Consider the following 13897-nt stretch of genomic DNA (forward strand, 5'->3'; position numbering starts at 1 on the left):
AAAGAGCGGGGATCTTCCCCTTGCTAATAAGGCAACTTGTGACGTCGCATCACAGCTTTCCGACGGGGAATTGTAGAATGGAAGAGGATAAAAATGACAGCTAAAACCGCCTTGGTGAGAGCTGGGGCTCTTCTCTCTTCTCCAGCGAAAATCATGTGCGACTCAAACGTCAAACTTGGTCTCAACTTTGATACCACGTAATTAAATGCTCGACAAGAGTCAATCACAATAAGCACGAAGGCAAAACAAACCACAACCACCAAGCCGCTCAGTAATTAATATCTCACCTTTATCCGCCGCATCGATTACTTGAATTGACGCGAAATCGCGAAACCGCAATGGCTTCCCACAACGCCTTCGTCCTCGGCGCGACCGGTGTTCAGGGCGGCGCTGTCGCCCGCCAGCTTCGCGCTCTTGGTTGGAATGTGGCTACCATCGCGAGAGACCCGGACTCGGCGGCAGCCCAAGCTCTTGGAGCCATCGGCGTGCAAGTTCATCAAGGCTCCTGGACGGACTCGGTGGCCCTGGAGGCAGCCATGGTCGGTAGCAAGTCGCTCTTTCTGAACCTGGTGCCGGTCATGGAAAATCCCGCCAGCGAGCTTGAGCAGGGCCGCGAGATACTGAGAATCGCCCGGCTCGCCGGCGTAGAGCACGTCGTCTACAGCAGCGCCTTGTTCGTCCCGATCGACGACCCCAACCACATCCTGGAAACCGCCTTCAAGGCCAAGACGGACTTGGAGAAGCTGGTACAGACGTCAGGCTTCCCTCGCTGGACCGTCCTGCGCCCGGGCTTCTTCATGTCCAACTATCTGGCGCCCAAGATCCACCTTCTCTATCCGGGCACGGCCGAGACGGGCCTGTTCCAGCTGGCGATGGAACCGACGGCGCGCCTCCCCATGGTCGACCACGAGGACATCGGCAAGTATGCCGCCGCGGCCTTCCTGGAACCGGACCGCTTCCGCGGGCAGGTCCTCCCCCTGATCAGCGAGGTGGTGCCGGTCGAGCGGGCCATGGAGACGATGCGCCGCGTCACGGGCCGCAACATCCGCGCCAAGTACCTGAGCGACCAGGAGGTCGAGGCCATGCTGCCGAGCCACCCGCTGATGGTGCTGCAGCAGGTGGCCGCCCGCCTCGTCGAGGCCCTGGATGATGGCTACGACGCCCCTGCAGAGGCGCGCAAGTGGGGCATCGAGACGAACACGTTCGGCCACTTTGTGGAGCGCCACAAGTCGGACTTTGACGAGACTTTTCGGAACGTTTAACTGCTGAGCCATCCATGCTCTGCTCAGAGACTCGCGGAGGCGTCGGCAGCGGGTTATGATTGATGAGTATCATCATGATTTCGGGTTTGTGAATGTTGTGATGTGATTGACTCATGGACTTCGCTCTGCTGGGGTTATCGCTGCCCGCTGTTGGAGTTTTTATGACTGAGCAGTTCTGAAACGGGGTAAACCGAGCGCGTAACGGAGAGCAGAAGGAGGAGGGAAGGGGGCAGGCGTAGAGAGGGCTCGGTTTGGACAACGGCGGTGCAACAGGTATCTCTCAAGTTCTATTATTTGTAATCCGTACTTCGACGCGTTTGCGCCGTTAAGGAGGAAGGGTTCATGGCTTATTTTTTTTCCCCATGGCATCCAGGCACTCCCCAATCGAGTGGGTGTGAATGTGTAATAATTTATAAGTAATCACTGGAAGCAACTCGGCTGTGTGGGATCGGCGCTTAATCACGTCTAACAAGTTTCAGATGGACAACTCCCCGGCCGCAAATCGGAATGCTGAGGAAGTTCTGACACGCTTCAAGACTTCAAGACTTTGAAGCCAAGGACCAATAGAATGTCAGAAAGGAACACGGCCACGACATCATGGCCCGGTGACAGTCATGCTGCTTTGAGAGGCTGGTAGGCAGCATAACATATTAAAGAGAGGCACTTCCTCAGTGTACTACGAAGTAACCATGCATGGGATCAAGCACTCGTATTCTGGAGATTCTGGCTCGAGAAAAAGACGAAAGAGGAGAACAACAGCCTCTCTAATATCTCTCCTGGAACAACAGAGAACATGCGACTCGCATCTTCTGTTATCATCGCCATCCTCGTGACTCTGACTGCTGCCGTCCCCGAGATGGCGGCCGAGAAGGCTCGGGAACGAGAGCTCTGTGTAAGTCTTTGCAGGAATCCAGCCCGTCCCTCAGTCCTTGTGTGATATTAAGCCGTGCAACTTTCACCGCGTGTGAAACGTTTGATTTGAAACCTAGGCAGGGAGTATGGCGCAGCTGACTCATCCTTCGATCACAGGCCTGTACAGAGAATAACTGTCGAGGCCCCGATTGCTGCTACAGCGGCACTTGCTAATCAGAATGGACAATCGCGGACTGACTACTGTTCGAGGCCCCCCGGGGGGGGGGGGGGGGGGTGGGGGTGAGGGTTGCTGTACTTTAATTATAGCTTCCATGTTGAATAGGGTGGCCGTTGCACGGTATGTGTACCTAACTGATGTTATATGTACATGCATACATGCTAGGATGATTGGGATCAAAGGGTAATAGTTTGATGATGCTCTAAGTAACTGTTTACAAGCAAGCTGATTTATTAATACCTTGCATATCTGCAGGGGGGATTCTTCTGAGTTAAATATGCCCCCCCCTTTTTTGCAGAGGACCTGGATCTGAACTACAAATCACGCCGTCGCCGGCTCCTGGAATCTAATATAGGTCGGGTAATTAGGTAGGTTGCGAAACAAGCGCTTTTCGGTCAGTCCGCGCTTTATTTACTTAGTAGGTACCTGAACGAAACCATCACCTGTGCTTTTCAAACTGCCGGCTGATTTCGAGCATGCTCTCGGGCCACCAGTCCCTGTCCCGGTTCCAGAGACACGCCTCCAATCCGGGATAGCTCCTGACCGACACGAAGCGGGCGAGCTCCCAGGCGCCGATGCCGCCGATCCACCAGACGTCGTCCAGCAGGATGACGAGGACGAGCCAGTTGGCAAAGATCTCGAGGGCGAGCTGGTGCGCCGCGCTGGGCTCGGGCATCGGCCGCCCGCCCGCCGCCGCCGCCGCCGCCGCCGCCGCAGCCGGGCCGGCGTTGATCAGGTTGATCATGTCCTCGACCAGGTTCAGGAAGGCCGTGGGGACCTTGTGCACGAGGGACATGATGACCCGCCGGGGCACCCGCGACGGTATCATGGACGAGATGCTGGCCGTGTACCGGCGCAGCCAGGGCGAGATGTGCGCCAGCCGCCCGACCGGGTCGTTTGCGATGTCCGTCACGACGGGGAAGCGAGCCGCGTCGTCGTCGTCGTGTCCCGGCGTGCTGGGCGCGGATGAGCCGCTGGCTTGCGGGGGAAGGAGGGACTCGGCCACGATGTTGTTGAGGATACCCAAAGCGGCGAAGCAGGCTTCGAGCTGCGGGCTAATGCTGGTGGTGGTGGTGGTGGTGGTGGTGGTGCTGCCATCGTCGTTGCCCATGACCGCATCTGGCCCCGCGCCCGCCAGACGATGATGCTGATGCCGATGATGATGGATGGCCCGGATCTCGCCGGCTTTCTCGTTGACTCTTGCCAGAGCGGAGCCCACGGTAGCCGCCACGACCGGGCCGAGGGGGTGAGTGGTCATGATGGAGGCTCTCACGTCCCCCGCCCCGGCCGCCGCCTGGGCCCTAGGGCCAACCTTGTATTCGTACTGGGTGGACAGAGCAGCCGGCGAGGTGGCCGGGCTGTGCTGTGGCGAGTTCCTGAGGAGGCCGGCGTAGGCGAGGCGGACGGCGCGGAAGAGGCTCAGCCACTGGGGGCTCCCGGGCAGCATCATGCAGTCAAGCAGGTGCAGGTGCTCGCCCGGGGGGGCCGTCTTGGCGAGCCAGACGCGGGCCGCGTAGCTCGCGGAGCCGTACATGCCCATCATGGCGGCGTTGGCGAGGACGTGGTCGTAGTTGTCGGCCTCGCAGAGCGTCGCCTGGATCTCGCGGAGGGAGCCGAGGTGGTATCGGTGGGCCAGCGACAGCAGCTCGACGATCTCGCCGCGGCCGGACGGGGTACGCGCCCGCGAGGGCTCGTCCCTGATAATGTCGCAGCATCGGCATACCGCGGCCAGCGCCAGCACCGATCGCATCAGGGGCTTGCTCTGGCAGGCCAGGTTCGGTATGCCAACCTGCATCGTGTACCGGTCCTGCTCGCCCACGGTGCGGTCCCTGCTGGTGTGCTCCAGGAAGTGCCTGAACAGGTCGACCTCGGGGGGTGGCAGGATCTGCTCCAGCTGCGACAAGTTGGGCGGCTCGGTCCAGCCGTCGGCCTCCTTTCTCTTGCGGTAGATACAGGCGAGATCCATCTTCTCGCACCTAGAGCAGCGTGGCATGCGCTCGTCGCACTGCACACATCCGTCCAAGAGAGGACCCTAGCGTGTTAACAAGCTCTCCTTTCTCTCTCATCTCTCCTCTTCCTTTCTCTGCTCTCGACTTGCGTCGCGCCCGTAGGAGCTTCACCCACCTTGATCCTGCGAACTTTGCATCTTGTGCAACCGTATCGTGACTTTCTGTGTGGCCGGCGCGTCTTGTGCACGACCATCTCGCTGGCGTGCAGCGCGGATCCCGCCGTCTCGTGGCTCTCGTCCGTTTCTTCCACGGACGGAGAGGGGAGCTGGTGAGTCGAGGAGGTCGACATGTGCATTTCGCGTATCGTACTTTTGACGACGTGTATATCGAGAAGATAGGTAGGCAGGTAAGGTAGGTAGCTAGCTACCTGATGAATTATTTGCGCCCCAAGTTGTTGTCACTTCCAGTCTTAATAACATCCCCTACCCCGGAACTAAGGGGGAAACTGGGCGTTTTCTTGATTTCAAAAGCCTTGAGAGTAAGATAGATCGTCCTCAATCGGCACGTTAATCTTAGTAAGCCACACACACAACAAAACACACACGATCGTGATTCAGAGTACGGATAAGGACGGATAGTGAGCTCATGGTATGAACATGGCAAATTCGACACCGCCCTGGGACTTTTGTATCACCGACTGCGCCACGCGCGACGCCTCAAGTACACGAGCCCCTTTGGAGCAAGCTGGTCCCTGCAACTGGCGGGCTGTGTAACTCTTGTCGTGCGCAACAAGCGACCAATGCCGCCGCCATGATGGGATCGCATCCCCCTGGGTCCCGAGCGCCCGGGATGTGGCCCGATCCTGGGGGGCGATGCACAAGAGCAAGGGCGGGCCGGTGCTCCCAGGGTGTCGAATTTGTAATTAATATGCATGTAATCCGTACTCCATACTCCGTCCACTACAGTATTGTACACTGCTGGTTATCCGTACGCAGTAATCCCTACATATACAGCAAGCAGCGCAGGGTTCTTTTTAGCACCAGGAGAAGTTGGAGGGATAACGCTGACAAGACGCGGCCTTGACCGGGGTTAGCGGGGCACGCCGATACAAAGGCGTATTCGCTTATCGACGCCCTCGAGCCGAATACGCCCTTTTGCCCTGTGAAGTATTCCATAATCCGTACTACTATCCGTACTAATTCCAGAGTGGTGCAAGGTTATTCCGGACTTGGGTCCAGTATAATAATTATACGAAAACACAGCTAAGAACCAAACACAAACCTCCATAACCCATTTCAAATATATCTGATTAAACCGCGGAAAATCCTATCTCCGCTTTCCCTCGTGCAGTTATTACCTCAGTTTGCACCGGCGAGCCCGATCAGGCAAGTCCTTTCCTAGTTCAGAGTGCATCCGCACATCCAGCGAGGAGGAGATACGCCTCGTGGCTTAGATTCATGACGAAGAAAAAGCCTTATCACGTTAGCAGTTCTATGTTCACTAATAACAGTTAAATATACCTACCTAGTTATTGGCCGCTATAGGGTCGGTGTCCGCTCTACATGGTAGACGATGTCGGAGACCGTAACGTAGTAAGTCCCTAAGTACTGCCACCCAGCCATCGCCTTCCATTCTTTCCTTTTCGTTTCCTGTCCAAAGAGCTTTGGAGAATATCGTTCTCCCACAGTCTGATCCAGAAAGGTCTCTATAGAGAGAGTAGGGACTCCTGAGCGCATTCCAAAGCTCCGCCTTATAGCCATGTGAAGTCAACAGTAGACTACGACACAGCCTGCGCTTGTTTATAAGTGTCATTGACCGCCGTTTATTCAGAAATAGCCTGTTGGAGTGCGGCAGGCTGGTCTTGGCGTGGGGGATGTGGCTACGTTCGTTTCCCCCAGTTCTCGAGGAGCCAGCACCATTTATCTAGCCTATGTCTATGACATCCAGCATTCTCCTGCAAAAGAGGGTGTCGGCCCTTGGATAGGCAGAAAGTCTCCTCAAGCTGCTGTGGTGCGTCCTGCTCTGTACTTGAGCGGGACTATCTGGTGTCTTGGGTCAACAGATCAGTATATCGGATAATTAACCGTGACCATGGAACCATCGGAGAGAGTATATAAATAATAATAAAAGGCGGCTTCAGAGACAATGTACTGCCACTTATCACTCTTAAGAGCCCATGCGTGACTGTGAGTTCGTAGGGTAGTGATTGTGATCACCAATGCTCTCCTTGCAGTGAGTCCCAAGTACCTTCTTGTTAGCGAACATGCTTAGAACCTGAAGCCTCTGCCAAGCAAGTCCCTGAACCTCATCATGAGATCAAAGCATAAATCAAAACGTCTGACCACATTCTGCATTGATTCCTTGTCCAAGACAAGGGGCGCGCCTGAGGTTGCGCGCGACACAAGAATGGAGAGTCAAGGCAGCTGCTGGATTGAGCTTCAGACAAAGTTGAGAGCTATCATTTAAATGAAGTAGTGCAACCGGAGAAGAGAAAAGGTCAGAAACCGGCGGGACTCGATGTACATCGCGAGGTTGCTTGTGTTGTGTGAAATCACGATTTCTGAAGCACCTTCCAAGGGGAGAACTCGAGCTGATGGAACTTGGTTCTGCAGGCAGCCACGCGCGTGTAACGGGGATGTTGCTTGTATGTTGACTATGTACGGCTTATTGGCTGAACAAGTCGACTCGTTTGGCGCCGGGCGTCCATGCATTCGTGCGCGGGCGAGAGCGTGGTCACATGCGAAGGCTGCACTTTCAAACTCGACTGATACCCCAGCCTCCAAAGCCCCTGATTAGGCAGCAAGGCTGCTCCTGCGGCGTCTTGGAGAGAGAATCGCAGGCCTCATTGCACATGTAATAAACCAGCCATGCCGGCTCTCTCGGTGCCCTTACCTGGATCGATTCGCTCTGGTATACCTGAACTCTGAAACTCGGAGCATGTGATTAATTATGGAATCGTGGATTCACAAAGAACCTTGCAGATAAGGAATCCTAGCCATCAACTGGCATTCTCTGAGATTATTCAGGCAATGACTGGAGGAGCTCTGCAGAAACTTGAATTCGTTTTGGCAGACCGGCCATTGGGCAGGGTTGGGCCGCAACAGCCATAAGTAATTAAAACACAAAAAGGACCATGCCGACTGAAAGAGAACCGGATGCAAACGGACTGGTAGCCTTTCCATCATGGGGCGGGATGGAGTACTGTGAAAGGTGTGACCGTTATTTTACCAGCGCAAGAGCTCTTCAACAGCACCGCCAGGATTCGAGCAGGCACGCTCCTGATATTCTCTCGACAAGAACGGCATCGCCTATAAGCCCTTTCGCGCAGAAACTGTCAGCTCCTGGGATGGCATCGACCGGGTTTAGGAGCTGGGGAACTGGCTGGGAAACTGAGAACCCCCGCAAAGCCGAGGAGGAGCCTTCGAGAGATCTAATAAAGTTGTTGAGAGGGTATGATCTGTGACTTTTGTCATCCCCTCTTCCCCACCCCCCCGGCCGAAGATTTAAAGTTGTTAAGAATAGCCTCGGGTCAGGCTCTACTCAAGCGGGGAGTACTCGGACCTCGTAATATCCTGTAGGGGGAATGAATACCATGTGCACAAGGCCATTGTGTGCACACAGTCCGAGTTCTTCTCTACCGCTTGCCGCACAAGCTTTAAGGCCAGTGAGAGTCGATAGTACCACCACCACTTTTATGCTCGCAGAGGCCCTGAGCTGACATGAATATCCTTCAACAGGAGGCTGGAGAAGGCAGGATTGACCTTCCGGATGATGATCCCCAGCTTGTCCACATCATGATATATTATCTGTACCACTTTGACTACGACATACAGCTGGCGCACGAGCAAAGTCATTCCGAGGGTTCAGGGCCGGACGTCGACAGACGCGACATGAATAAGCCGACCGGGAGCGTTCTTGCCACGCATGCAAGAGTATATTCGCTGGCGGAGAAGTACCTTATCCGGGGATTGAAAACTGTCGCCGCTCGACAATTCAAGTTGGCGGCTAATACCTCCTTCCCAGATATCGACGATTTTCTTGAGGCAACGCTGGAGGTCTATACCTCTACTGTCAATGATGACAGAGGTTTGAGAGATGTCGTCGTTGAAACCCTCTATAGAAACTCGAACTGGTTGGATAGGGAGGATGTACGAAATGTAATCAAAGAACTGGGAGCTTTGACGTATGATCTCCTCATGTACATGCGCCGATGGCGCGCCTTCTGAATCAGCAGATACTAGGTAATTAATAGGTTGGGAAAGAAGCACCTCTCCAGGCTGGCCTGCTATTTTGAACCCTCTTTGTCATGTCAGTTGAGGAATTTATGAATGAAGCTCACGCTGTGGGCGCGCCTCTGGAGGATAATTGATATTATTAATACGTCTGAAAGCCCTGACCGACGACCACCTGATTAGCCTCGTTCTCGCGGGAAGCCAAAACCAGAGAGGAAGGGAAATAATCGAAACATGATGACAATTACTTAAGAATGATAAAAGGGAGGATAGCTAGGTTTACGTGAACTGAATATGCAAACATAGACCGAAAGTCTCGTTCCAGAATTGCGTCTGAGAAGCTGGCGCGTCTCCTAAATTAGTGGGCCGGATCTCTTAAGTCTCGCCTGGCGACGTCGCATGGGTACACACTAATCCAGAAGTGGACCTAGAATGTGGGCAAAACCCTAACCCTTAAGTTCTTTCCAGAGCTTGCAAAGCATGGCCATGGCTGGCCCGCTTCTCGAAGGTTCCCGTGACTTCCAGGTGGAGATAGCTCTTTCTGGATCATGTTCATGGTCAGCAAGCCACATCGCACGAGCATCGACAGCATTCTCGTCGCTTCGAGGTGCCGCGCGTTGACATTGGTAATGATGGATTACTGCGTGTTTGAGACGCTGCCTGGCAGCTCAATTGAGGCCAGGGACGGTGTACTTAAGACTCGTGGTTTCCGAGGTTCATGATCCAATCCTCTCCCCAGAATCATCAGACAGCAAACACTCAGAAGTGAAGAAACAACTCAGAGAGCTCCCAGCGCCCACCACCACAACAACACAACAATCCCATCTGCCCATCGCCAACCATCACGGAAAACAAACGTCCACTCCTCAGTTTTATATCCCGGCAACTTCAATCAATCAAGATGCTGTCCTTCTATCCCAGCTCGTTCTGCGCACCGGCGCACCCCCACATGGTTCCTCGCCAAAGCTTCTTCGATGACATCCTTAATGAGCTCAGCAGCGGCGCCTCCGCTTACCCATACATTGCTGCTCCCGCGCCCCGCCGCCCACGTGCAAGGCGCTCTCGGCCTCATCCTAGCACCTTTAACCCCAGATTTGACATCCGCGAGACCGAGGATGCCTATGAATTTTACGGCGAGCTGCCCGGGCTCCAGCGCGAGAACCTGAACATTGAGTTGCCGGATCCTCAGACTTTGGTCGTCAGCGGCCACGTCGAACGCAGCTACCCCCGGCTCTCGGACGTCAGCAGCAGCAAGGCCATCGAGCCGGCACCTACCCCGGCTTCCACAGCAACCGAGACCGAGCAGCCCCGTCGCAACTCGTACCAGGCGACGGTCGAGGATGACCCGGAGGACGAGAACAGCTTGTCGTCTGGGCGCAGCACGCCCGTCTCCTCCCCGACGACATCCCGCAGCTCTTCGCCCTGGACCGAGCTCGCAAAGCCCACGACGTCCGGGACGCCCGGCCAGGAGGTGGCCACACAATCACGGCCAGAGCAGACCGAGGAGGAGCCGCTCTACTTGCGACAGGAGCGGTCCGTCGGCCAGTTCTCGCGCACCTTCACCTTTGCCGACCGCGTCGACGAAGACAACGTGACGGCCAGCCTGCAGAACGGCATCCTGAGCATCAGGGTGCCAAAACAAAAGCCGTCCGCTCCGAGGAGGATCGAGATCAGTCTATGAAGGGGGGAAGTTTTAATACAGCCAACATGCATGTCACTGGGCGATCAGGCCGCCGAGAATGGCAGCCCTCCAACTTTGGAAGGCCCGTCCACCTATGACAGGGACAGTGAAGGCGGGGCCTATGTGCCTGTCAGAGAGAGTAGAACTGGACTACAGAGTTCGGCTGGCCCACTGGCTTACGCCGGGGTTGCGGTGCCAGCTGTTTCGGATGGGTCAGGGCCAGGAAGAGGGGAGATCGTGGACTCGGCTGTGTTTTGCAGATGGATGTAGATTTTTTTTTTTCGGTCGGCCATTTAGGGGTAATTAAAGTATCTTTTGAGTAAATCTACCGCACTTCATTCCAATTTTATCCCTCCTCACCTGGTCTTCTAGATACTCGTGCCAATACCTCGCTTCGAATCTACCGCCCACTGCATGCAACATATCCCGAAATAACATATCAGAAGTTAATTACACGTTGAACATGGTAGTTACTCCATACAACGTTTGCCTTGGTGCGTAGAGAGTTGTTCACCCTCGGTATCGCATAAATCTAAACCAGGAACGAAATCCGTCCAAACTTCTTAGCTTTGTGCCCTGTAATCCTAGCTCAGTGTTGTAATATGTTTTCGGCCAGAGACTCGAACAAGTCTTTTGCCGCCAGGCAAGAACTTCCACCACTCCTAGGATCATTGAGGATCACCCTCAAAGTTTATATTGAGGCTTTGGTGCGTTCTCATTCATTGTCGAGATGAAGCTCTTGTGACGATGGATAATGGATTGTGTAGGTACCGTACGTCGTCCGGATGCTAATTATTTCTCATTGAGATCCCTTCTTGGCGTGCCCACTCAGCCAACCAGAATGATAATATTTTGTAGAAATAATTAACCACCTCACCTTGATGGAGTATTTTGGATCGTGGTACGAACTTTTCCGGGTTGTTCGGGTTGCATCAAATGAAAACAGTTTCAAACTCTAGTTCATCGCTGGGGCATTGAAAGATAAGGGGACCCATAATTACCCCGGGACTGCGGACGCAGGAATCACATGATTATTTTCGACCACAACCCGGAAAATCGACGCTTTTCGCGCTGGCCAAAGCAACCTACTCAACCTATGTAGTTGGGAAAGCCATATACTTCATTTCAAAATGTGCTCCGAAACAGCCAAGATTGAACCATTAAATATGTGATAGAAAAGACCAGCTTTTCGACTTGTGATCTCCCTCGTTGACCAAGCTGACGGCACACGACCACTAGCAGAAGTGGAGCCGAACTCCCGCAATCCCACCTTGCAGCAATGGTAAGAGATAATTAATTAATCAAACGGCGCAAGAGCACACAATATAATCCGTAATTACCTAATTTGTCATCCTCAAATCTTCCTTCACTTATGACACACCTCCTTCTGAGTCGAAGAACAAGAAACGGGAACAACAAGGAAAAACAAACTAAAAAAAGAAGAGAAAAAGAAAAATAAAGAGGAAATGTACTACTCCACCTTCACGACCTCGGACAACTGCCCTCTGGCATTCCAATCGTCCCTGCCCCTCCCCATCGCCGCCGCCGAAGGCGCCAGCGCTCCCAAGACGTGCATCCTCCTGCTGCACGGCTTCTCGGGCTCCTCGGCCTACTTCGCCCGCAACGCGGCCGCCCTCTCGTCCTCGCCGGCGGCCCACTGGGTCGTCTGCCCGGACATGCGCGGGCACGGCCGGTCCGGCCACAACCCGGCGCGCGGCGGCTACCACGTGGCGCGGCTGGCCGCCGACCTGCGCGAGCTGCTCGCCCACCTGCGACGACAGCTCCCCCCCGCCGAGGCCGAGGCCGCCGCCGCCGCGCCCGCGGTCCGGTTCGTCCCCGTCGGGTGCTCGATCGGCGCGGCCGTCGTGTGGACGTACCTGGAGCTGTTTGGCGAGCGGGACGGCGGCGGCGGCGGCGGCGGCGGCGGGGAGGACTTATTTGCCGGGTTCGTCTTCGTGGACCAGGCGCCGCTGCAGGACCGGGCGGCGCTGGGACTGGGCGGGGCGTGGGGCGCCGAGGCGGCGCACCGCGGGTGCTTCGACGAGGCCAGCATGCTGGCCGCGCAGAGGGCGTGGGTGGAGGAGCCGACGCGGACGCACCGGGCGCTGGTGCGGGAGTGCCTCGGGTATCGGTTCGCGCCCACGCAGGAGGAGGCGGCCGACGACGAGGGCGAGGAGCGGGCGCGCAGGGACGAGGACTTCTTCACGGGCATCAGCGCCGTCTGCGACGGGGTCTGGCTGGCCAGGCTGCTGGCCGATCACACGCGGTACGACCACCGCGAGGCGTGCGAGGCCATCGCCAAGCCCGTGCTGGTCATGGCCGGCCGGCGCAGCGGGTGTTTCCCGCTCGAGGGGATGGAGGAGACGGTGAGGAGGGCCAGGAAGGGGGGCAACCGGGACGCCGAGATGATGGTGTTTGAGTCGGGGCACTGGCTGTTCTACGAGGAGCCCGAGAGATTCAACCGGGTGCTGCTCAAGTTTGTGGAGCGGTGCACGAGCTGATTTCCATCGGGGAAGCAAGGACGGAAAAGAGAGAAAGAACAGTAATGAAAGAAATGCCAAGGCCATCATCATCATCATCATCATCGTCGTCGTCGTCGTCGTCGTCATCATCATTATCATCTGTCTAGGTAATTAATTACGCAACAAATCGTCAGGCGGGGGCAGCCCGTTCCGGAAGCGGCGCATGAAGAAGCGGAAGGGCAGCTCTGGCTCTGCGGCCGCATCGGGCCAGAGGGTGAAGTCGTCGGGGGCGGGGAAGACCTGCATGTGTTTGTGCATGCGGCTGCACCCGCCGTCGATGCCGCAGTTGAAGATGACGAGGTGGCGGCGAGGGAGGAGGGAGGAGATGACGTGCCGCGTCGCCGCCAGGTCGTGAATGTCCAGGGGCTCATTCTGCCGCCGGAATCCCTCTCGGGTGAAGATCAGGTAGTGCGGCCTCGCCGATGGGAACTTGTTTGCGGTGAGGAGGTGGGTGGTGCTGATGTTGGCGATCTCGTAGCTGGAGACGGTGATGTCGCCTCCCGGTCGACAGCCGGATGGCGGTTATAGACCACCATATCCTACTCAACCAGGCGGTCGAACTGGGTGAGGAGGTAATTAACCCTCGCTTAACCGGGGCTCCATTTGGTGCAAGGTTCGTGAGTAGGACGGACTATTATAGGAATCAGAGTAAGGGAATGCTTGGTGCAATGGGATAGACTATTTGAAGTTCGGGACTGTTCTGCGGACAAGTGAGCTCGTGTTCAGTGACGTATAAATATGCGTCCTTGAAGTGAGTAATTAAGTGAAGCTCAAGAAGAACCGAGACAGCGATCAAATTCGGTGTCTTGGATTTATCCGAGAGCCAGCTTCCTGGCCATGAAACCCGAACCACGGCGGCCGCCGTGCAATTGGCAGAATCCCGGATCACGGAGTATCCACCTACGAACCTACCAGATCACTAATTACCTCCTTGCAGTGGGAAGTCGTATGTGCTCGATTTATATAATCTATATAATCCGTACTTTGCATGAGGTATAAACATGCACATACACGGTGGGACCTGCATGTATTCGAACAAATGATTAATTAAATTTTGGGCCAGATCATGTGTATACACCTATGTATGTATCGAGTAGGTATATCCGTATACAATAACACACAATACCTAGGTAAGCTACTTAGGGGTAACTAAGGTAATTA

The 13897-nt window shown here is 55.3% G+C and overlaps 6 protein-coding genes across 6 annotated transcripts; 5 read left to right on the top strand and 1 right to left on the bottom strand.

Annotated features, from left to right (window-relative positions):
- The first annotated feature begins 147 nt into the window (after positions 1 to 147).
- P884DRAFT_264232 (uncharacterized protein) lies at positions 148 to 1692 on the top strand. Its single transcript, XM_069441828.1, has one exon. The coding sequence runs from the start codon at positions 339 to 341 to the stop codon at positions 1260 to 1262; it is 924 nt and encodes a 307-aa protein (XP_069294158.1). The 5' UTR covers positions 148 to 338; the 3' UTR covers positions 1263 to 1692.
- A 1099-nt stretch (positions 1693 to 2791) lies between these two features.
- P884DRAFT_210232 (uncharacterized protein) lies at positions 2792 to 4656 on the bottom strand (the record flags this gene model as incomplete). The annotated part of the gene is made up of 3 exons (XM_069438984.1): positions 2792 to 3349; positions 3665 to 4246; positions 4477 to 4656. The coding sequence occupies 3 exons, from the start codon at positions 4654 to 4656 to the stop codon at positions 2792 to 2794; spliced, it is 1320 nt and encodes a 439-aa protein (XP_069294159.1).
- Positions 4657 to 7324: 2668 nt separating this feature from the next.
- Positions 7325 to 7892, top strand: P884DRAFT_84403 (uncharacterized protein). The gene has a single exon (XM_069446118.1). It carries the CDS (start codon positions 7435 to 7437, stop codon positions 7762 to 7764), a length of 330 nt encoding a protein of 109 aa, XP_069294160.1. The 5' UTR covers positions 7325 to 7434; the 3' UTR covers positions 7765 to 7892.
- Positions 7755 to 8900, top strand: P884DRAFT_264233 (uncharacterized protein). The gene has a single exon (XM_069441829.1). It carries the CDS (start codon positions 8021 to 8023, stop codon positions 8525 to 8527), a length of 507 nt encoding a protein of 168 aa, XP_069294161.1. The 5' UTR covers positions 7755 to 8020; the 3' UTR covers positions 8528 to 8900.
- Positions 8901 to 9434: 534 nt separating this feature from the next.
- P884DRAFT_210193 (heat shock-like protein) lies at positions 9435 to 10214 on the top strand (the record flags this gene model as incomplete). Its single annotated transcript, XM_069438983.1, has 1 exon — positions 9435 to 10214. One exon carries the CDS (start codon positions 9435 to 9437, stop codon positions 10212 to 10214), a length of 780 nt encoding a protein of 259 aa, XP_069294162.1.
- A 1444-nt stretch (positions 10215 to 11658) lies between these two features.
- On the top strand, positions 11659 to 13472 carry P884DRAFT_294711 (Alpha/Beta hydrolase protein; the record flags this gene model as incomplete). The annotated part of the gene is made up of 4 exons (XM_069444295.1): positions 11659 to 12702; positions 12871 to 13183; positions 13350 to 13353; positions 13414 to 13472. Exons 1-4 carry the CDS (start codon positions 11681 to 11683, stop codon positions 13470 to 13472), a joined length of 1398 nt encoding a protein of 465 aa, XP_069294163.1. The 5' UTR covers positions 11659 to 11680.
- Positions 13473 to 13897: the final 425 nt, after the last annotated feature.

The sequence above is a fragment of the Thermothelomyces heterothallicus genome, assembly GCF_042370625.1.
Source record: "Thermothelomyces heterothallicus CBS 202.75 unplaced genomic scaffold P884_scaffold_31, whole genome shotgun sequence".
Classification (NCBI taxonomy): domain Eukaryota; kingdom Fungi; phylum Ascomycota; class Sordariomycetes; order Sordariales; family Chaetomiaceae; genus Thermothelomyces; species Thermothelomyces heterothallicus.